Source organism: Taudactylus pleione, unplaced genomic scaffold, assembly GCF_031769625.1.
Source record: "Taudactylus pleione unplaced genomic scaffold, aTauple2 ptg000329l, whole genome shotgun sequence".
NCBI lineage: Eukaryota > Metazoa > Chordata > Amphibia > Anura > Myobatrachidae > Taudactylus > Taudactylus pleione.
Genome location: NW_028284730.1, coordinates 547,807 through 571,702, shown reverse-complemented (window position 1 = coordinate 571,702; position 23,896 = coordinate 547,807). Strand labels below are relative to the sequence as shown.

The following is a 23,896-nucleotide window of genomic DNA, read 5'->3' as shown; positions in this document are numbered from 1 at the left end:
CAGAGAAATAACAATTCCTGCACTAACAGCGCTGATCACTCAACTACACAGACACAGGGCCTGGTAGGACACAGCGCTGCATACACAGACCTGAGCCACAGCGGAGGAGAGGTATGCGGGGGGACCCAGACCACGATGCTTCCTTCCAGACTTCCAGCAGCGTTCACCATGCGTTGCAGAGAAGATGGCCGCCGAGGAGCAGAGAGAAGCTGGCCTGGGGGAGGAGCGCTGACACAGGACCAGTCAGCACAGTGCAGAGAGGGCTGTGTGCAGCGGGGGAGGCGCCGGCTGTGAGACAGGGAAGGCGCGCTCCCCTGGCATGCATTTAACCCCTGGGACGCCGCAGCGCTACCGCTCTGCTGCGGTCCGCTGTCCCAGGGGGTAGTGGAAAGCGCAGGTTCAGTACCTGGCTCCACGCTGCAGCCAGTCCCCAGGGAGCCCCCTGCCTGGGGACTTAGGACCATGTGACCAGCGGGGACCCACCGCGGGACCCCGCTGCTTACCTTTGTCCCCCTTGGATCCGGCCATGGTCCGGAACATCTGGGGTCACCGCTAGCTGTGACCCCAGATGCTCACCAGCATCCCCGGATCGGTACCGGCGTTCTGGTACCCGCGGGGGTGTAGGGAAGACAGCATGGACGTCAGGACTGACTGTCCATGCTGTACATCCAGATGTGCAGCCACAGCTGCACTGAAGAAAGCTTCAGGTGCTCTTCTAGCCCCCACTCCGACAGGTGCACCCGACGCCGGCCGGGCACCAAACTAAACTGAGGTGCCTTGGCCCGGGGGCGGGGTATAGGAGGGGGACCTAGTGCATCCTGGGAGGCTGAAAGCTTAACTCTTTGGTGCCCTGCGACTGACGTCACACATATACCCCAAGGTATCCTGTGGATACCCTATGGACCCTGAAGTAGAAATGAATAGTAATGATTATACTCACATATATTTTCGATTGGAATATAAATTGTAAGTGATTATAATGTAAAAATAATGACTAAACGCAAAATTTAAAAAATTTCCTAAAAGTGTCCAGAATTAATTCCACTAGTGTATGATTGGCACTGACTGTTCAGGCTTTCTGCTACTGTTGCTGCTGCTGCTCCCTGTCATATAATATGACAGGCAACGGTGCAGCAGTGCCAGAAAGCTTGTACAGCCCATCGGAGGACAGCCACTGCCAGCCGAGACTTCTGAAATCTGGAGCTGGTACAGTGAAGCTTAGATATACAGCCTGCCCAGTTTCCCCTAAACTTTCCCAGATGCTCCTAGGCATTTGCCTATACTGCATATGCCTAGGGCCGGCTCTGCTTTCAAGTATAGCATTTTGGAATCCATAAAATCAACGGAAATGCCATAAAATATGGAATCTGGTAATTGGGGCGACCACATGAAGCATGATGGACTGCGGTACACTTGTCATTATTTGTTTTTATAATTAGTTTTGATTGGTTTTGAAAATTGAAACAAGTGTACAGAATAAGAGTTAAAGGAAAACATAAAACAGGACAGAGAGGAAAAGGTAAATTGGGGGACAGGACATAACCTTTTAGTGTAAGGCCACTAGATTGACCAGATGGATAAGCAGAATCCACCACTTCATTTGTACTATGTTCGTGCCAGCTAAACCACTTTATTTTATGATAGGAGAGGAGTGACAGTGAAACTTGTCTTTTAAACAGTCCACTGTGTTGGGTGTCAAAGTCAAATAATTGGATACGATCGCTTTACAATTATTATCTGACGATATAGTCGTCTATAGTCTGATGACGTGTTACTAGGATGGTACTTTGCGTCAGTGCAATCCAATGCACACAAATGCGAATTCACAACACACATACACTGACGCACATAACACACACATATATATACATACATACACACAGACTCATATGAAGATTCACATACTTACAAATGTATATATTCACGTACATACACATAGACGCACATTTGCTATTTCAATACACAGACGCACATATGTGAACGCATACATATAAAATGGTTCCCACACATTATAGGTAATAATCAGAGTTATTAAAGGTATTTGTTAGCTGATAATTACGATGTAATATGTACTTAAAAGAGATCTAAGGTTCAGAATACAGTGGACATGTCATGTTTGGTATCATACTAAATCCCTGTTTATTTGCAGACATCCGTTTCTATCGGCAAAGAAGTCACATCATGCGTCCGCTAGTTATGGATGATAGGGAGTTATTGAATAGAATGTCATTACTTGTATTCAGTGTTGTAGCCAGTATTAACCAGTTGTTCGGTGGGAAGCTACACAATGTGACTGTTGGAAGACTAAGCCATGCCCCTGATGACACCGTATGAACTGACCAATAACTAGATTGACCAGAGGCAAGAACCAATGAGAACCTGTCAATTTGTCCCTTTGTTAACTCTGAAACCTGTAAGGTATATAGGCTTGTGTCCTGAACCCAGTGTACACACATCTTCTTTGCGACCGCAGACTTCTGGATTGATGACTGTATACTGGGACCAGTGCGCACGCGTATGTATCGGATGTGCTATTTTATTGCTTTTTACTCTAATTGTTAACTCTTACTTCGTGTTACCCCTTTTTACATAAATAACTTTTTGTGCTTTGGAACCATACGATTGGACTGGAAAGTAATTCTTTCTTAAGCGACTTGCAGCGCTAAATAGCAACTAAACGGTATTCATATGGGTTAGCTGGATAGTGCATACATTTTACGTAGCACAAATCCCAAAATAGGAGCTAAGCTAATTCAACATCTTTAGCAGCATCTTGGATTGTCATACATTATGCAGCCCTATATATCTTTCATGCTCGTAAATATACTTGTGCTGGCTGGTTAAATTATCTATTTATGCAATAGATTGTGTGACCTCCTCCATGTGTTATTCCAAACAAAAAACTGTTTAGTCAATGATTAGCTACTCAATCACCCCATCATGGTGTCTCCAATGGCTCCAAGAGACACAGCAAGCCTGACATGGGAGTCTTACAACTGGGATATGTAAACAGGTTTGACCCAGAGATTGCAAATACTACAGTACTACTTATAATCAGCAGTAAGTGATGACGTGAACACATGCACTACACATATGGGTGTTCTAAATAAAATAATGAATATAAAAACTATAACATGCTAACATTTATAGCTATACCTCAACTTACCTCATAGGTTATTTCAGTCAGTCTTTGCAGCCAATCGTCCAGCTGAGTGAGCAGCTCAAACCCTGGGTTCATTTTACCCAAAAGGCCTTCAATGGAGTGCACCATGTCTTGTAAGAAGAGCTGGCGCACTGATTTCAGCTCATGGTCCAGAGTGGAGCTGCTGCAGCTGCTCTCCAGGGCAGAACATGTCCATCTGGGGGTTAGAAAACAACATAGCTTAGAAAAAGGAATTTTTGTGTTGATTATTAAATCCCTTTCTCCAACCCTGTCGAGGGATACAGTGTCAGGACCCTGCTGTCTGTCTGGTGTTCTTTCCAGCATGGCAGGAGTTTAAGCAGCGTATTCACACCTGCAGCTGCTCCTTCAAACAAGGACACTATATATTCTGTCTGCGTCTGGTCTTCCTGGGCAGATCATTTTGGTCATATTTCCTGGAGACTGCTTCAACCTAGTGGTCTTCTAGTCCTGGTTGGTACTACAGTATTTCCTGGTGGATTCCGTGGTCTAGTCTCTTGGCTTCAGGACATCTTTATTTACCTGCCTAAATGACTGTTTCCCTGTGGGCTATCACTTTTATATTGTTTAGACTTTTATGTGAGGGAGATATTTCTTGATGTATCTCACAATAAATAATGTTGTCTTTATTATGCTGTTTGTTGTGTCAGATCTTACACACAGAGGGTCTGACTCTGAGTTGCATGCAATGCCAATATTGGAGCAAAAGGTCGATGTTTCTCATCTGCGCATGCATCTAATTCACTACAAAGTCGCATATCACATGCATCCCATGGTGTGTACGCACAGAGGCGCGGTAGAGCTTGAGATGCATGGTCTCAGACATGTGTTCTGGGACTTTCCGTGCGTTGACTGGGAGGTGGCTATTCAGATGCGTTAAGATGGTCCTGTGGCCATAGACCAGCCACAAGTGTGTAAAATGGCCGCCGTGGCACTGTAGGGGTTAACCCTTGTGCTGCGGTGTCATTTTTAAAAGTACCTTCAGGCGCAGGGCTTCATGTACTGTAAATGTATAGGTAATAATGTATTTTATCATGTTGTATTTATGGAGCTGTGCGCAGTTGTGGAATTGGAGGAACGTGTTTAAACGTATAGACTATGCACTTATAGGACTGGTTTAAGAGTATTTTATTGCAATAGGAATTGCCATCCTGACGGGATCGGTATGATTTACCATCGGCCGCATGGTGTGCGGTTCAAATCTTGACATTGGAGGCCCGGCAGGGGTGAAGATCCCGACAGCTAAAAAAGGTAAGTACCCCTATCCCTCTCCCCCCCTAACTATAACCCTCCCTTAGGGGTGCCTAAACCTAACCTCCCCCCCCAGTACCCAACCCTAACCCCCCTCTAAGTGCCTAAACCTAACTCCCTCTTCCCCGCTGCCTAAACCTAAGTCTTCCAGGGGGTTGGGGGTGCCTAACCCTAACCCCCCTTCCCCTAGCCTAACCCTAACCCCCCTTCCCCTAGCCTAACCCTAACTCCCCCTTCCCCTAGCCTAACCCTAACCCCCCTTCCCCTAGCCTAACCCTAACCCCCCCTTCCCCTAGCCTAACCCCCCTTCCCCATGCCTAACCCTAACCTCCCTTCCCCTAGCCTAACCCTAACCCCCCCTTCCCCTAGCCTAACCCTAACCTCCCCTTCCCCTAGCCTAACCCTAACCTCCCCTTCCCCTAGCCTAACCCTAACCCCCCTTCCCCTATCCTAACCCTAACCCCCCTTCCCCTAGCCTAACCCTAACCTCTCTTCCCCTAGCCTAACCCTAACCCCCCCTTCCCCTAGCCTAACCCTAACCCCCCTTCCCATAGCCTAACCCCCCTTCCCCTAGCCTAACCCTAACCTCCCTTCCCCTAGCCTAACCTTAACCCCCCCTTCCCAAAGCCTAACCCTAACCCCCCCTTCCCCTAGCCTAACCCTAACCCCCCCTTCCGCTAGACTAACCCTAACCTCCCCTTCCCCTAGCCTAACCCTAACCCCCCCTTCCCCTAGCCTAACCCCCCCTTCCCCTAGCCTAACCCTAACCCCCCTTCCCTTAGCCTAACCCTAACCCCCCCTTCCCCTAGCCTAACCCTAACCTCCCTTCCCCTAGCCTAACCCTAACCTCCCTTCCCCTAGCCTAACCCTAACCTCCCCTTCCCCTAGCCTAACCCTAACCCCCCCTTCCCCTAGCCTAACCCTAACTCCCCCTTCCCCTAGCCTAACCCTAACCTCCCTTCCCCTAGCCTAACCCTAACCCCCCTTCCCTTAGCCTAACCCTAACCCCCCCTTCCCCTAGCCTAACCCTAACCTCCCTTCCCCTAGCCTAACCCTAACCCCCCCTTCCCATAGCCTAACCCTAACCTCCCAGAGGGGTGCCTAATCCTAAGTCCCCCCCGGGAGCCCCTAACCTTTCCCCCCCTCGGCTGTCTGCGCCCGTCTTACCTTCTATCGGTAAGCCAGGTGTCGGGCTCCAGGCATAGGCCTAATGACAGGCGTCAGGATCTCGATGCCTGTCATTTAACCCTTGCCGGGATTAGACAGTGAGGCTTCCCGACTGCTTCCCATCCTGACATAGGAAGGATATGTTAATTATCCTCACCTAGTGGCCAAACCCTCTGTTTACAAAGCTTTCTTTGAAACGCACTGCAGAGGTCTTGTGTGTATCTCTGTGAAAAATGTCCCTAAGAACTGGAGTTGTTAAGACTGGGAAAGCCCAAACTGGTTTTATGCATAGTTCCTCGTATTTGAAAAGATTAATGTATTTTACCAGCTCCTTTGAATTGTGAGTTACATTTACAATTTAAGAGACAGTTATACTGTATGCTAAATAAGATTGTGTTTTAAGAAAGCCAACTCGTTTTGGATGGGAACAAGGACATTTTATTATTTCCTGTGAAATGTAAGATGTGCTTATTTATATTTTGTGAGATAGCATGATTGGTTAAAAGGAAGACTTGGCGGATTTACTCCCTGTGTAGTGTGTGTAAGAATGGGATAAAAAGAGGGCATGCGAGCCCTGTCTATGTGTATCTTTTTGAACATCAAGAAGGAATGAACTGCTGTAACATCTATATGTTGTGATACTCCCAAGGAGAGGAGTCTTTTTTAAGACTATCTGAGCAATAAACATCTTGCCTTTACGACGACTGCATCTGAATCCTGCGACAACAGAAATGCGCCAAACGCCATTCCTTTCTCCGGTTGTTCTGGATTGAGCCCAGTGTCTCCAAGCTCAAGCCCTCTTCCAGCTACCGTGCAGAGCCTGGTCCATTGCCAGGGATCAGTCGGTATCAGCCGACATCAATCAGGAGGTGTGGTCGCAGCTAGTCGACACATACGCAGCAGTGGCGGTTCCGGGTGCCGGTGGTAGGAGCCTGGGTGTACGTAAGAAGCGGTTCCAAATGCTGATGGTAGAAGTTTGGTGGTGGCAGCGCATTACCCCTCTACAGCGCAGTGGACGGAGTCAGTAACAGGCAGTTACTGACATTAAGAGGAAATCCCTAATACCCAAAGATCCAGTGGGATTGAAAACTAATTCGTGACCGAGTGGGAGGTAGAGGTCATCCAGTCACAGGTCCGTCTTGTGGGTATGTTATGGAATTGTCGCTGAACTAGTTGTGAACTCAGGGCCTGATTCATTACAGATTGCAACTGCGAATGCAATAGCGATTACGCACGCAGTTCAACTAGTATGCTAATCCATTGTGATCACTATGCCGTCACAGCACTAAATAGGGAAGCCCACCTTACCTTACACACATCCGTAATGTATAGCAAGACTGCAAAACTATCGGTACAATCGAGTACCATTGCAGCCTCACACACACTTGCACAAGCTCTGACCTTACGCAGAAATTGCTAACTTCGCATGCTATGAGACCTCAGGCTGCGTAGGCCATCGCAGTGGCTAATTTATGCATGCCCCTGCAACGGTGTTGAAACGCACTGGCATGCCTGGGTTTCCCCGAGCAACCCCGTCCCCACCCACAAACGGCACGCAGTCCCGATCGCAGTGGCTGGTTCGCGCACTGCGATACATATGCATGCGCAGAATGCAACAATCGGCCGATTGCGTGCGTAATCGCAGTTGCGAACGGAAGACTCTCAGACACTGAAATGCTCACATTGGAGGCCAAACTCTGATGGAGAATCTCCATCTAGCATGGAGCTGTTGCAAGTCACGATGGTGCTTCCAGTGGTTGCCACTGAATCTACTCAAAGTGGGAGCCCCATCCCTTCCGCATTTAGACGCACGGCTGTACACCAGTGGAAGGGCTGATACTAGCATTAGCATAAAGTCTCATACACGACTATGCAAAAGACGCTAACGCGGTCACAGCAGTGTCCTACTCAGAATCAGCCCCTTTATATATTAATATCATCTGATTTATGATGCAATTCATAGTCCAGTGATATCTTATATATATCTATATGTAATGTTCCAAAAAATACAAGAAATGGCACTATTAATAATTACAACCTCCTACTTTGATCTTAGGTATTTGACTTTAATAATAATAATAATAATAATAATAATAATAATAATAATAATCATTCCTTTTTGAAAATAGAATAAAAAGTTCTTAGTTCATGATATACAAGGGTATCCCACAGGACTCGATTTCTTCTTTATAATAAAAGCTCCATATGACTTCTTTCAGTAGAAGACGACCCTCCAGATCTGAGGATACTCTCAATTGGTATTATTGGAGACTTTAACGGTATCAGAGAATACAGGCCAATAGAATACTTCTTTCATCGATATAATTCTCCTTTTGGGTTTCAGCAGCAAACAAACCCTCGCACCAAAAGACACCCAAAAAATAAATCAATATACCAATAGTAATATTTCTATATTTATTAGAACATAAAAGATTCATAAAATATTTTCAGGTATATACCATAATATTTACTGTGGTGATTGTGCAAAATATAGCACCATTTGTGGGTATAATACAAATGTTTTCCCACCTTACACTTCTATTATTCACATCAGTGGGAACCCAACATATGCGCCAAGTAAGTAAACCAACGCGTTTCGTTCTTATAAAGACTTCTTAAGGGGTAACACTTAAAATTGTGGGCAAATGGAGAGGATTCTCTGAAATTCACACAATAAATTCTCTCTAAAACTATACAGATTTTACCAAAAGAGTGAACACAACTCGTCTCTGAGAATGTGCCGATACGAGCACCTGGACCACAGAGTCAGTCCACCTGTCTCACCAAGCATTTGCCTGGTGCGGCACAATTTTAAGTGTTACCCCTTAAGAAGACCTTAATACCAATTGAGAGTATCCTCAGATCTGGAGGGTCTTCTTCTACTGAAAGAAGTCATATGGAGCTTTTATTATAAAGAAGATATCGAGTCCTGTGGGATACCCTTGTATATCACGAATTAAGAACTTTTTATTCTATTTTCAAAAAGGAGTGATTATTATTATTATAATTAAAGTCAAATACCCAAGATCAAAGTAGGAAGTCTTAATTATTAATAGCGCCCTTTCTTGTATTTGTTGGTGTGTTTTATGATAATTCTTCTAACGGGATTTTTGAAGAGAGGAGCAGCTTGTAGGAATATTGGGATTCTTAAGCAGCATTGTACCGTTGAAGCGCTAGTTAAAGGCAACAATCTTGTTGTGTCTTTATATATGTAATGTTATTTACTTTATACCATGTTAGAATGTTCTGTGCTAATTCTTACTTGTTTGTGCTATGACACACCCAAGTAGCAAATTGTGCATTGGGAACCAGAAGTCATAATTATAAGTAAGAACTGACAATCAGTCTTGCAGATGGATTTTGTGTGTTTTCGATCTTTCTATCTCCACTTGTGTCAAAGGTTAGCTTGGGCATGTCACGTGTGCAGTGACAGAAGTGCGAGCTATGCAGAGACATCATACAGTACATGTACTGATAATGATGACTGCCACAAAACCAAGAGAGATGTGGTCATATAGATGAATACAAGTCAGCTTAAGGGGAGAGTATCTAAATTTGTCTCTATACACGCAGTTTGGATGTTATTAGGGCCGATATGCTTTCCACTCTACACGACCCTACTGTGTTCCCATGCTTTACCCAGACAGTGCCTTCACTTCTTGCAGTCTACGTCTCCAGCTTTTGTCCAAATTCCCAGGGTAACTCTCTCTCTGCAGGAACTGAATATGTCTTTTCTGGTGGAAAGAACAAAAATTAAATGAGTAATATAACCAGCTCATGGCAAAAACAATTGATTTATATGTCACTAATAAACTTTGCAGGCAGACACATAGCTACAAATAACACACAGGAATATTAAGAAATCTGGTTTGTTACTGATGATCCAAAGGGAATGAACTGGCCACAAAAGTTTTTCATCCTGAGAAATAATGAATCATATTATATTAAAGGTCATGGATTCTCCTGGTCAAATCACAAAGCAATGAGTCCAGGGGACTTGGCAACAATGCTCAAATTGTCACATCCACTCATGTGACCCATCTTTAGCCAGATACACAAAGCCATTACAGATTGTCCAGGCCATCTGCATTAATCTATTCCTTCTTTAAAAATCAAAGATGGAACTTCCGGTGAGCGGTGCTTCCAAGATTGCCTCCGTCTATTTATGTTTGTATCCTGTAATATCGGCCCCACAGAACAGTTTTAGCCCCCAAACTGGTGGTGCTTATACTCTGTACACTACCCTGACCCTTATGGTGCCTATACTGTGGGAGATGGAGTGGCACATCTTCTCCGGAGTCTGGTCCTGTTTGAGGAGCTGTCATCTGACAGGTTTCTCCAGGGCCTAAGTGGATGGATTTCTCCTAGTGTGCCTACTTCCGTGGGCTGGTCCACTCCTGTGGTGCCTAGAACTTGGGGACTGTTGCGCCTGGAGACCCTCCTTGAGTGCTCCATCATGGTGACTCCATCCGCTGAGCTCTCCCATTTGGGCCATACTCCACTGCTGCTGTGCCAGCACCTGCAGAAAACTGCACACTCCGGTGACCACTCCTTAATCTTCTCTGCTGGAACACTGCCTTGGGTCGAAGTGCTGGTCTGACTGTGATGCCCCAATTGCTACTCACCTTTGCCTACATCTTCTCCCGGCTGAGGCTGTAAGCAAGCTGGATCTCCTGCTGCAGCTGCTACCATGGGAAGTGGACTGCCTGGGTGTTTTAGTTATTGTTTCCGGTACAATCACGTGGCATTGGTGGTTGTCCGGATACTGCTGTTCGTTCTGGTTTCATGTTCCATTACCTGAATGAAGGCCCCCCTGTCATCTGCGTTTTTCCTTCCCTGGATTTTTTGTGGCCGGAGGATTGCGGTGTCTACCCAGTTTGTCTTCCTCTAACCCCCATTCTTTGCCCCCCTATTTCCTTTACATTGCCATTTTGACAGTGACACTTCCTTCACCGTCTCCTCTTGTAGACTTTTGGTTTCCAGCCTGCATCTTATTGTCTCACCTGTTAATTTGGTTTCCCTGGTTTCAGTTTGCTTCTAAGACATATATCCTGCCAAGCTGCTCCTTTGAACTCCTGCCCTCCTGGACTACGTAGACATCCCTTGTCTGCAGTCGGATACCTTCCTCCTTTTCTTGTCTTTTTGTTCCCTTTTTTTTTACTATGATTTTTCCTTTTTCTCTCATTGTCACTGTATTGTTTTTCTGTAATTTATAAGTGTATACCTTCAGTTGGAAATATGGGTGTACAGTTTTGATGATGTAGCAGAGTTTCTGTACACGCCAGCGGATGCCCTGAGACAAGGAACAGCCCCGTTACAGTACTTAACCACTATAGTGGTTTATTGAAGGGATAATGGGAAAAGCTGTACTCACTGTTATACACACTATTATATTAGGGCGGGGTGACATACAGCTCACCAGCCAGTGTGTGTATGCGGACACAGGTAGCGGTGTAGGAATACTGGAACAGCGTTTTGGTCAGCTGTATTAAGGTCTAACTGGAGCTAAGTGGAATACTACTTTCTCCCACTGTGACACTAAACACATTAACAAGATAATGCCGTGCATGCACAGTACTTATGTTGGCGGCCATCTTGAAATAGGGAATGAAGCTTCCCTGGAGGATCAACTTGGAGTCTGCGCATTAGCACTCTCCATTCTCAACAACACACACCCCTCACTACAAGCTTCTCCATGTTACACAAACATTTCATTAAAGCATCCTGAAAAGAAAACAGAGTTAAACACATAAGAAAACAACATTATTACTTAGTGCCTCAAAAGCAGTTATTCCGATGCACTGGAGGTCTGCTACCATTCCCAACATGAAAGAATGGTGTGCTCGGCTTGACCATTATATGTCTATGGATGATCTTATATTACCTTTACCACATAGTCATCAAGATTTCACAGTGATCTGGTACCCCTGGCTCCTGTATAAAGAGTCTAATCATTACAAATCGATTTGTAGGGAGCAAGGGAGGTGAAGTGGACTGAGGTGGATGTCTTTCCTTGTGGGCAATGTGAAATGTTGTGACAAACGTCTTCTCTATTATTGCTGTGTTGATGTGTATTTTTTCTGTTTCTCTTTCTTTTCTCTTCTTGTTATGACTAAATCTCTATTTTTATTTTTGTTTATATATTTTCTATGTGATGTTTGTTTGAATAATGTGAGCCAATATATCTATTTTACAACATGCATTTTGTACTAAATATGCTCTTGCTGTTTTTGTATTGTAAATGGCATGTTCAATGTTTTTTATTTGCATTGGCTTCCAATAAACATAAATTGCAAAAAATAAACAACATTATTTCATGTGACTTTGGTCTGGCCCTCTTGGCAGTCAAATTAGTAGAGGTGTGAATCCACTAGGCGATGGGGTAACGACAGTACGATTACAACATCGTAATCGTACAGTCGTTCCTCATATCCTGTAGTGCCTACACTGAACGATATGTCGTTCAGTGCAGGCAAAAACAAAATGTCCAGTGACACATACTTGTTCTGCATATCAACTTGCAGCTTTCCTATAATTTGTGTTATGTTCTTTAGGGCAACTGTCGGAGAATGGTTTTTGAGATAAACTGCTGCACACGGCTTCCGCCCAAAACTGCTCCTCTAGTCTGCGTCCTTGCATTCTCCACTAGTGTATGGTTTGCTCAGTCACTGACTTTTCCATATTTTCTCAAGAAGAGTTCAACCACTCTGTTTAGGTATTCTCCACCATTATCAGATCTCAGGGTGTTGAGTCTGTAATCGATTTGATTTTCCCCAAGTATCTTGTAGTCTGCAATCTTCTTTGCTACTTCAGGCTTCTCTCTAATGAAGTACACATGTGTCATTCTTGTGAAATCATCTATGAACATCACAAAATATCTGTATCCGCCTACTGACTTCATCTCCATTGGACCACACATATCTGTATCTATTAGCTCAAGTGGTGCTGTAGCTCTGCTTGCTGACTTGGCAAATGGTCCACAACGTTGTTTTCATGATATAAAGTTCTCACACACGGGTTTCTATGCATCACTCACTGACATTCCTATGACCATTCAGTTTTGTAGTTTCTGAACACTGTCGTATCCAAGGTCACCAAATCTATGCCAGTGTTCTAGTTGTCATCATTGCATAACAGTACTATGTATCAAGGATGTACAAATGCTGACACCTTGTGCCTGTAGTTATGACAGCCCCTCTACTGTTTTGCACAATACACTTTGTTCCAGGACACTGATGTCTATAAGATTTGTTCCCATTTCTGGTACATAAAGCAAAATACACTTTTAATAATCTGCTAGTTACAAATAATTTTCATTAGCACATACCTACTGTGATACAGACAAGCACAAATCCAGCTGACAGTTCCTTCCTGCATTCACCACCAATGCTTACATTATAGTCCCTCTCCATATTTATAGTCTATTTACCAATCTTAGAATTACAACTACATTATAATGCCATCATCTATATTAATATCTGGTATAATCTTGCCTAGAATGTACTGTATAATACCCACTTTTCCATCACCCATTTACCATATGTTCAGTTCAATTGCAATACCTACACTCCACCTCTCCAGCCAACAGCTAACGAATTACTAATACAGTCATATATTAAAAAAATTTTTTTTTTATGAGAGTGAGCAACATCATTAATGGACCATGTTTTTTTCTTACCAGATTTTGATGTACAGCTTGAAGGACATTGAAAGCATGCATGCGATGTGTGACATCTTCCCACTCGCTGGTAACTACCAACACAGGCTTAGTGTCATACCATGGTAAGTAGTAGTAATAATTACCTAAAGAAATACAATATGGACTTCAAATAATATGTCAAGACATAGGGAGTATGGTTCATATGTTGACATGCATAGTAACAATTAACTTTCATTTCTAGGTCATATTTTGTAAACACTTGTTCCTGGAAGTTGATAGTAATGCATACATGCCTACCCTCCCGGTTTTCGCGGGAGGCTCCCGATTTTTCGGGTAACCCCCCGCACCCCCGGAAGGGTAGGCATTTCTCCCGCATTCTGCCCACTTCCTAGTGAAGTGGGCAGAATTAGGAGACTACCCATGGCAATCGCGGGCCTCCGTGAAGGGGGCGGGGCTTAAGCTGTGATTCTGCATGAATCACAGCATTTGGTCCCGCCCCCTATGTAAATTGTGCCCAATCGCGGCAATGTTACCGCGAGGGGGCGGGGCTTAATTACGCGAATCGTCAAGCCCCGCCCCCGTCGGCCCCCTGCTGCTTCTCTTACCTGGGCTTCTCCCGGGAAGAGAATATAAAAGGTAGGCAACCCTGTAGTAATGTCGTAGTATCTTAGCACTGTTCACCACACAATTTATAGTGTTCTGTGCAGCTCTCAGTATTTGTTCTTATTCTGTAGGTTGATTATAATGGTTTGCTGTCTCTTTTAGTTTGTAATTCCTAATATACTGAAACAAGTTTCTTATATCTTCGAGGGACACAAGGTGCTATTTTTATTGAACATTTAGCAATAAGGGATATACTGTACTTGCAGTTAAATCTAGTGGTGGATTTACCAGTAATATTCACCACCCACAAGGACTGCCTAGCCGTATCAGTGATTTCCCATTGGAAGTGCTCCCTGCTAATCACATCCAGACAGGCAGTCTAAGGCTGGGTACACACCTGAATGATATCGGCCCAATTTGGCCGATTTGGCTAAATCGGGACGACAAATCGGGCATTTTGTGCAGTGTGTATGCCTGATTTGTGCGCTCCTGCGGTTGCATGCAATATCGTGTGATTGGCTGTGCTGCACACTCAATCACACGATATAGCGTGTGAGGCTGTACATATTGATGAAGAACGGAACTGTGATTGTTCCGTTGTTCATTAAATATTTTAAGTGTGTACTGGCAATCATGTGATGTCCAGTGTAAAGGAAAATTGCCCTGAACATCAGCACGATGTGTGTACCCAGCCTAAGAGAGGAGGTGTTTTTCCCCCTGGGACTGCCAGTCCGGACTAAAATTAGCAGAGAGAGTTCTTCAAATTGGAAGCTCCTCCCCTGCTATAACAGCAGCCCTATATGGCAGTGCCATGCACCAAAGTCATTCAGAAAAGTAAGGGAGTAATAATGAAGAATGAACTGCTGCCTGAAAAACATAGCTGCTGAGAGTTGATTTCATTAAGACAGCAATGTCCACCATGGAAAACTTTGAAGAGGTATGGAGGGATGATTAGATGGCCATCAATTAGGAAATAGAAAATACTCTGCAAGATTTGGTCTGGCAAGGCTAGGATGCACAGCAAAAATGGGACAATTGCTCTAGTCGAGTTCACCATAATCCCTGAGCATAAATATGCTGCAATATAACCATAATCTGACTAAATATAGACTATTAAAAGTGTCCAAATTAGTTTTTGTGATCATCGAAAAGAAAGAACAACGGGTCTGAGTTACTTATAACTTAAAATCCAGACTTATGTGCGGCGACCATTGCCGGGGAGGGTTCCACCGGAACCCTCTCCCGATAATTTTTGTGGAATGTAGCCCGTAGGCTACAGAGGGGCCAAACTCCGGAATGTGAGCTTAATAAATCTGACAGTTTTGCAGTCCCAATATAAACCTATGGGGGCTGCGGCTACTGTCAGAAATGGAGGGACTGCAGCAGATACCTTGTTATATTTAGGATTATCCTTATTTTTTGTTTTTGGGGGATATGCTACAAAATATTGAATGATAACTAGGCTCCTAATAGATACAAATGCAGTTACAAATCTAAGTATGGATCTATAAGTAATGCTTTGCATTGGGTGATAGTGAATCTGGAACCACCAAATTTAGCATTTCAAAACAGAATATTACACAAAGTTAACCTGTACTGAAGGTATTTCATATTGCAATATATACATGTTCAAGCAGATAGAACTGTGCATGTATGCATTTGCAAGGCAGCAACGTCTGGAAACTGTGATGTTTTTTTTTTATCATAAACCAAAATCTTTATTTTTATGTACAGGTTTAAATATCCCTTTACAAATAACTGGTTATATACATCATAGCAGCTCATATATGTCCCAGTTTCCCAATTACAAAACTGCTGTTTGACACTGGAAATTTGTAACGAGTATATTAAGATTAACCAGTTTGATTGAAAAGATGCAGATAAAAAAACACCCACATAAAAAATTAGGCAAACCTGCATTTAAATTGCAGGTGTCCAGACATATTCTAATTATAACATTGCATGAGCACTTGACTTTTACAATTTGCTTAATTTATGGCTGTTTTAAGACACAAACATTACAGTTTCCCTTACCATCAAACACAGCATGGCTGTACTGTGTGGTGGATGAAATAGGTTTACACGTCATGTCAAACTTGTTCCCATAATTGCCCATGCTCATCTCAAACTGGATTGGATCGTTCACCTCTGGCAGCATGGTGGCAGAGTACAGGATGCCTGCAAGGGCAAACTTTTTACGGTGCATGAGGCCCTGGAATGGAAACATAAGAAGAGAAAGTCACACATTTAACATGTCTGTTTGAATAGTTACACTTGTCATGCAGTAGCCAATTAGTAGTACACCAGTCCATGGCCTTGGTAACCGCAGCTAGTTTTATAAGAATATCTGGCCTGTCCGGCTCTAACTAATGCTGGCCATACACGCTACAATTATCGGGGCGATCCGCCTGATATCGCGGATCGCCCCGATAATTGAAGCGTGTGGGGGGGCGACTGAGGGTGAAATATTGCTCGGTTGGGCATGCCAGATTGTCCAGCATGCGCGTCCGATGCGATATTTCCCGGTAAACTGTCGGCCGCATCGGGCAGTATATGCCCAGCCGCGGCCGACAGACAGGAAATGTCTCCTCCCCCTGGGGCGGAGCGCAGATGTCTGCCGAATACACCGTGAGAGAAATCTCACAGTGTATGCCGGCGACATCTGCGGCTGGCAGCCGGCCAGATACAATGTCTGTCGGTCTGACAGGCATTTTATCTGGCCGTATATGCCCAGCATTAGCAACATAATCCCCTCACAGAGTGGAAAGATTTAATATCCCTTTCACAAAACAGAACATTCAGTAAACACAGTATCTCTCAATAAACCTTCCAGTCTGTTCCCCAAGTAGTGAGAAAGCAACAAGCCAAACTGACACACCTTTATTCCCCTCTCATCAGTGGTCTGGAACCAAGGTTGCTAATTAGCTTCTGTCTACCAGACAGAATCTAGGAACATGCGACATAAATACCTCCCATCAACAAATTCTCCCTTGGTTTTATCACTATATCCACTATGTAGACAGAAGTGACTGGACACCCCTGTGCAAGCAAAATGCATACCATTGCACACGAGTTCCAAATGGTCATTAATGTGGCGGTTTCTACAAGAACACTTCGTACGGAGGCCCATGCACTTGCAGTTCTACAGAAACAACAAATGTTTTTATCAGGATGACAATACCACCTGTCACGTTTCCAGGGCGATACTGGACTGGTATAGAGAAAATTCGGTAACCCGGATGAACTGGCCAGCTCAGAGTCCAGATATTAACCTTATTGAGAACCTCTGGGACGAATTGTAGAGATGGGTACGTTCTAGGCCGACTTGACTTCTTCAGTATCATAGTTGGTCAAAACATACCGCCTGCTGTTGTCGAGTCTGCCAAGAAGGGTGTCTGCAGTAATCACTGCACATGGTGGGCCTACAAAGTACTGATGTCAATAAAATCTTGTTGATCTATTTGCTGTCAGTGTCCAATCACTTTTGTCTACATAGTGTATATATACTAGCGGAATCGGTATGTAATGCCGGCTGTCGGCATGCCTCCTGTCAAAAAACAGACAGCAGCATCCCGATTTTTGGTATCCCGACGGGTTGGGTAAGTATAGTCACCCTTCCCCCTTCTCCCCCTAACCCTCCCTTCTTGTAGCCTAACCATAACCCTCCCCACCCTGCACCCTAACCATCCTCATTAGTGCCTAAACCTAAGGCTCCCCCCTTTGTGCCTATACCTAACCCCCCCAGTGGTGCCTAACCCTACCTAACCCTCCCCCCTAGGGGTGCTTAACCCTAACCCCACCCAAAAAAATCCTAACGCTAACCCCATTATGCTGCCTAAACCTAAAAGTACCCCCCCCCCCCGCGGCTAACGCTAAGGCCGCTCCGGACTTACCTCGTTCAGGCTGCCGTCCTTCTGGATTCTGGTGTCGGGATTAAGATAGACATCACTATTTCGACGCATATCTTAAGTCCCGTGTCGGACTTTCAGTGTCAGGATTCAGACCGGCGGCATGCCGTCCGCTGGTTTGATAATTTATACTAGCATTTGCCAGCAGCTTCGCTCATGTGGATGTCTGTTATTGCTCACTGGAACAAATTTTACAAAGACAGTGATACAGTAGCATCAAACATTGTGATGTATAGTTTATATTGTAGACATTGATAACAAAATGTCTTTGTAAACAATATTTGCATGTTTTCATTCAGGGATTAACACAAAAAGATGCTTGGGGCTACTAACTAGTGAGCAAGCCACATAAAACTGCCCATGAGAGAAACAGCTGGTACTGAGATCTACACCTGAAGCCCTGAGCGTTTGTCCCTGCGAATTGTTGATCGTCATAGCAAAGCAGACGCCTACAGGAAACTCAAGGCGCTTTAATTGAAAAGGAAAATTGTTACTGATAAGGCGTGTACGTGGTATAAACAGTCTCATCTGAGCCAGATCCCGTTAGAATCTGTGCCTCAATTAGGTTCCTCTGTAGAGCAGTAACTACAAGTCGGGTTCCGTTTCATAACTTGGGCGGAGTCAAAATCCACAGAAACATGATCGGAACACCAACTTTCAGAATAATGCTGTGCGCTGGAAGTCTAGCTGCACTATCTTGAAGATCCAACATTCGTTGCTACTTAACCTACAGTAACACTGAAATGTTGCAAGTAACATGAGCAGTGACATAAATACTGCAACTTCATGAGTCAAGATAAACTGCCCGATTAGTGCTTAAAATATAGTAGGATTTTCCTGCGAAATAGATCTTGAGATATATATCTATGTATGTATATATGCATTAATACACAGATACTGTTTTGTGTTTGGGGTGTGCAATATATATATATACATACAGTCAGGTGCATAAATATTGGGACATTGACAGAATTTTCATATTTTGGCCTCTATTCACCACCACAATGGCTTTGAAATGAAACAAACAAGATGTGCTTTACCTGCAGACTTTCAGATTGAATTTGAGGGTAATTACATCCAAATCAGGTGAACGGTGTAGGAATTACAACGGTTTCTATATGTGCCTCCCACTTTTTAAGGGGCCAAAAGTAATGGGACAAACTAAACAATCTTAAATCTAACTTTCACTTTTTAATAGTTTGTTGCAAATCCTTTGCAGGCAAAAACAGCCTGAAGTCTGGAACGCATAGACATCACCAGGCGCTGGGTTTCATCCTTGGTGATGCTCTGCCAGGCCTCTACTGCAAATGTCTTCAGTTCCTGCTTGTTCTTGGGGCATTTTCCCTTCAGTTTTGTCTTCATCAAGTGAAATGCATGCTCAATCGGATTCAGGTCAGGGGATTGACTTGGCCATTGCGTAACATTACACTTTTTAGCCTTAAAAAACTCTTTGGTTGCTTTTGCAGTAAATCCGCCCAAGCAGTGACAAAGTTACGGGCATACAGCATAGTACAAATGACTGACCTGGAGAACCCTGAAGTGCTCAAGATAGTGGGTCTCATTCAGACACGCTCGCAAGCGGGTCGATATTACCCAAATGCGCAAGCGCACGACTGAGGCGCCTCCGTCGTGCGCATGCACGAGACCCGGTTTTGCACAAAAGGGGGCGTGCGGTCGATGGTGAGTGACAGCACGCCCCCTTTGGTGGGCGTGCCGGGGGCGTGGCTGCCCAGACGGAGGCGTTCCCATGAGAACACCTACCGTCTGGGTCCGGCCCCACTGACATCACTAGTGATGTCAGTGGGAATGTTTTTGGCTCTGATAGAGCCAAAAGCACTCCAGGGCTTGCGGTAGCGAGACCCTACTGCAGGGTCTCGTCGCAAGCCCGATGGTCAAGACCATCGCGACCACTTTTTGGCCGCACGCATAAGCTGTGGGTGGTCACCCACAGCTATGCGAGCGACCACGAGGCCGCACCATTTTCAGCTAGGCCGGCCCTGATTCAGAGCGAGCGCTCTGGTTAGAGCGTCCGGCTCTGAATCAGGCCCAGAGTCAAGAGCAAAGAGACTGGCCAGATTCAAATAGAAGCACGGGCCCGGAGACAGAAGATCTGGCCACAAAGATGATACAGCAGAGCATTGATAGAAGATCTGCATATCAAGCTCACCAAGTTCCGTAGGAGGCAACCAGGATTACCATGCATTCTTCCCACTGCAGCCTGTGGAGGACCCATGAGATCCACGAAATAAGAGGGAAGACATACGAGAGAATGAACTCCTGCCGGACCGGCAAGATGTCCACCCGAAGGGCTCCAGGAACCCTGGTACAGGAGCAGTACCTTGGTAGTCTGTGTTCGTGCCGAGATGCCACCAAGGCAATGTCTGGCTACCATCAGCTAAGAGCTAGGATCCAAAAGGCATCTGGATAAAGCCCCCATTCACCTGGGTAGATGTCCAGGTGGCTGAGGAAGCTCTCTTCCCCAACCCGGACTTTGGGAAGGAAGACTACCGACAGAACAGGAAGTTGAAACACTGCCCAAGTGAGAACCTGACTCTCCTGATGGTTTATGTAGGCGCTGGAAGTCACATTATTGGATTGAACCTGGACCGGACTATGCTGTAGGAGCAGCCAGGCAGAGAGCTCTGAAGATTGTTCGGAGATCCACAAAGTTAAACAGCACCCGGCTCACGGAAGTTGTTCACTGACCCTGGAAGGTTGTACCCCACATGGAATCCCAAAGAGGGCGATCCCTGTCTAAGCGGAACATCTGGTCCACAAGATGAAGCGCTGAAATTCCCAGGAAAGTGTGTGCTATTGGTGTGACCTTTTCCACAGGGACCATCTTCCATCTAACGGGTCCAGGAGTGAAACAGGGCATACTCTGCCATGACGAATGTGGAGACAAATGAGCCCAGAATATGAATGTAAGAGTGTATTGACACTCAGCGATGACTAAAAACCTTGTAAATCCTGGCCTATAGGTCCTAAGCTTTTCTGGTGAAAGGAAGACCTGCTGAACCTTGTAATCCAGCATGGTCCCTAGATGGTACATCTTCTGGGACTGGAGAGACCTACTGAGAGACCAATGTGTTCCTTGAGAACAGCTGGAGCCCGGGCAAAGGTAAGAAGTTTGTTTAGAGAAGGTAGAAACCTGATGCCTGGGATCGGCTGTTACTTACCGCAGTGCCGGCTTTCCCTGACTAGCAAGCGCAGTCAGATATCAGGTGCGGCGGTGGGTGACATTCTGATTATTCTCCCCGAAGCCCAGGTGACTTCCACACAATCCTCCATATCGGATTTTCGCTGCGGTGGTCATGGGCGCAGCCATGTTGTCTATCTCACCTGACTGGTCTCTTATGCAATGGGAGCCTTGTCAGTTCTCAGCTGACTCTCTCCTCCAATGGACAGCTAACTAAGGGTATATAGCAGGACTCCAGGAAGAAGGAAGTTGTCTAAACAACTCTTCACTACACCTAGAAGCTGCTTGCTGCTAAACTTCGTTCCAGGCTCCACGTTGAATACTTCCAGTGACTAACTCCAGTGTTATACTTCAGTGCTATTTCTTTGTACTGATCTCCGTTAAAGTCAATGGGCTCTGGAAAGACCAAATGGCAATGTCTGAAAATGGAAATGCTCCTCTCGGACCGCAAGCCAGAAGAAACTCTGGTGACTGGGCCAGATAGGAAGCTGCAAGTAGGCTTCTCGGAAATCCAAGGAGGCCCTGAGATCCCCCAGAGCCAAAGTCAGAATGATGGATAGAGACTCCATGACTCACCAATAAGCCTGTTGAGGAATTCCAGGTGAACAAAGAGGAGACTGGCAAAAAGTCCATGCCTCTCTAAGGGGAACTGGAACACGCACTCAGGAACCCAGCAGGGTGAGACCAGAGTACCCCAGATAAAAAACATAGGATCTAAGGTCTCTGAAAGGCTAACATAGCCCTAGGAAAGAAAACCTCAACCTCAGGCATCCTGCTTAGTCGCCATCCAGGTGAAGGAAACAGCAAAAGTCGGCCTCCCATGCTGGGAACCCCCTAGGTAGAGGTCTGCCTAGTCAAGCGCAAGCCTGTCAGTAGTATAACTGGTAGACCTGTGCTGTTTAGCTCAGGGCCTGGAAGAATAACCCAGAGCCCTGAGAAAGGTTGGCCTTTGTTCCTTCCCTCCAAGGAAAGGAGTAAAAATTAGAAGTTCACGACCTAAGTCACAGAAGGGAGGAAGGTCATCCTGGATGCCATCATTGTGGCTACAATTCTGTCCAAAACAGGACTCCAGCGAATGACCAGATAGCGGAAGAACCCCTATGGACTTCCTAAAGTATGAGTCAGCGTGCCAGAAATTAAGTCAGAGCTTGTCTAACAGCCACCAAGAATGCTGACACTCTGAAGTCAGGACACCAAGTAGCTTTTGTTGCCCCTCCTAAATAAGATGCCACTCTCTGATGCAGCTCGTTCCAATGGGAAACTAAGCTGAGGCTCTCCTGAAGAGTATCCGTTCAACCTCCAATGGCTTTAACTACATAAGCAGGAGTAATGGCTGGATGTGTGATAGCGTCTGCAGAATATAAGTCCTTTTTGAGGGAAGTTCCATTGTCCTGTCTGTTGGATCCCAAGGGATGCCGAATATGGACTAGGAAGGGTAGCGTTCTTGACTAGGCAGGCCATGTGAGTATCCACAGAGGAGGAGGCTCATTAAGCCTGGTCCACAGCAGGTAGAGAATTGAAGGAGGCAATGTGCTTAGAAACCTTCAGGTTCCTATTAGGGCGAGCCCTCCGTAGAAGGTCCACACGTGGTGCAAAAGATGTGAATTCCACAGAAACCATCTACCGAAGCTTGAAAAACGAAGCTCTAGACTTAGGGGTCTGTAGCCTACCGCATCTGGTATTCCTAGACGACCAAGTACTAACCAAGGCCTGACACTGTTTAGCTTCTGAGATCAGATGATATCGGGTGTATTCAGGGACGTGTGCCGTAGACCTTGGCAACTTTGAAGTGAAAAACAGCACTTATCCCGTTAAACTGGGCGGCTACATCTAGCTGCGGTATGGGATAGACGAAGGTCTCGCCTGAAATATTAGACATAGTGTCCCAGTGAACTGAGGAACTTCAGATTACCGGAAAGGAACGCAGCATTATCTAGACTGTCGTCTGAAGTGCGGTTCCTGTCCAGCCTCTGCTGGAAAGATGCAGACATCTGCATTTAAAGCTAGAAGGGCTGCATCCATGGCTCCTAAGGCAGAACGCTATAAGGTACCCAGTTAGGCCCCAGAAGGGATACTAGTAGGGAGGGCAGGGCCCTGGGGTTGCCAGTCTGTGTGACAGACACACTCTGACACTGCAGAGGATGTCCAACTGCAACCTTACCTATAAGAGAGGTAGTCCAGGCCTGTTCAAGGTGGCATGGCTGACTGATACTCTGGCTGCGAATATGCGAAACACTGGACACAGAGCCCCTCGTGGTACAGTGTCTGATAAGAAATTACAGAGGTACGAGTCCTGCAGTTACACAACACTGAAGCACCCCCATCCCTAGGTGTTTTTTGCCCTTGGAAAATCTGGTAAGTAATCCAGGGCAGTCCCCACACACCAGTTAGGTAAACTACTGTGTGCAATAAAAGGGGGAGTGCAATGAATGTGGTCTCCCACACTGGCGGTAACATCCCCTGCAGCGCGGCTCCTTGTAAGCAGGAAGCCGCTCTTACCTTCCCCGGCATCCGGCTGTGGATCCCTGGAGTGTGCTGGGGGACCGGCCGAGGTCACTGCCCCGCTCGCCAGTGCCGTGACCCCCAGCGCAGGGGTTCACTGGAGTGGCAGTGAGGGCGTCCTATAGGACGCCTAGTGTTGCCCGCTCATACAAAAATATAGATAATATAAATGAAAATTAAAGAAAAGAAGCTGAGACTGCAGAGTAGTCTCTAACATGTGCCTTGCTCCAGCCAGGCACCAAACTGAACTGGCCTGCCTGAGGCTGGGGGCAGGGTATAGGGAGGGAGGAGCTGTGGCTGCTGGGAGCAGAAGAACTAGTTGGTGACCAGACTCATCCTGCTTCACCCTATACCCATGGTCTAAGCCTGTGTCCTCTATGGAAGTGTGAAGAAAAAAATTACATTATGGATTTCATATGCTCCGT

General features: G+C 45.5%; 1 protein-coding gene across 1 annotated transcript in view; it reads right to left on the bottom strand.

Annotated features, from left to right (window-relative positions):
- The window catches only part of FER1L5 (fer-1 like family member 5), a 308,173-nt gene that overhangs the window by 139,379 nt on the left and 144,898 nt on the right, over positions 1-23,896 (bottom strand). The window contains exons 20-23 of the mRNA XM_088443273.1: positions 15,897-16,074; positions 13,278-13,402; positions 9,239-9,333; positions 3,167-3,359 (exon numbers count right to left, since the gene is read on the bottom strand). Coding sequence (XP_088299399.1) covers positions 3,167-3,359; positions 9,239-9,333; positions 13,278-13,402; positions 15,897-16,074 — 591 coding nt within the window. The remainder of the gene's footprint in view (positions 1-3,166; positions 3,360-9,238; positions 9,334-13,277; positions 13,403-15,896; positions 16,075-23,896) is intronic.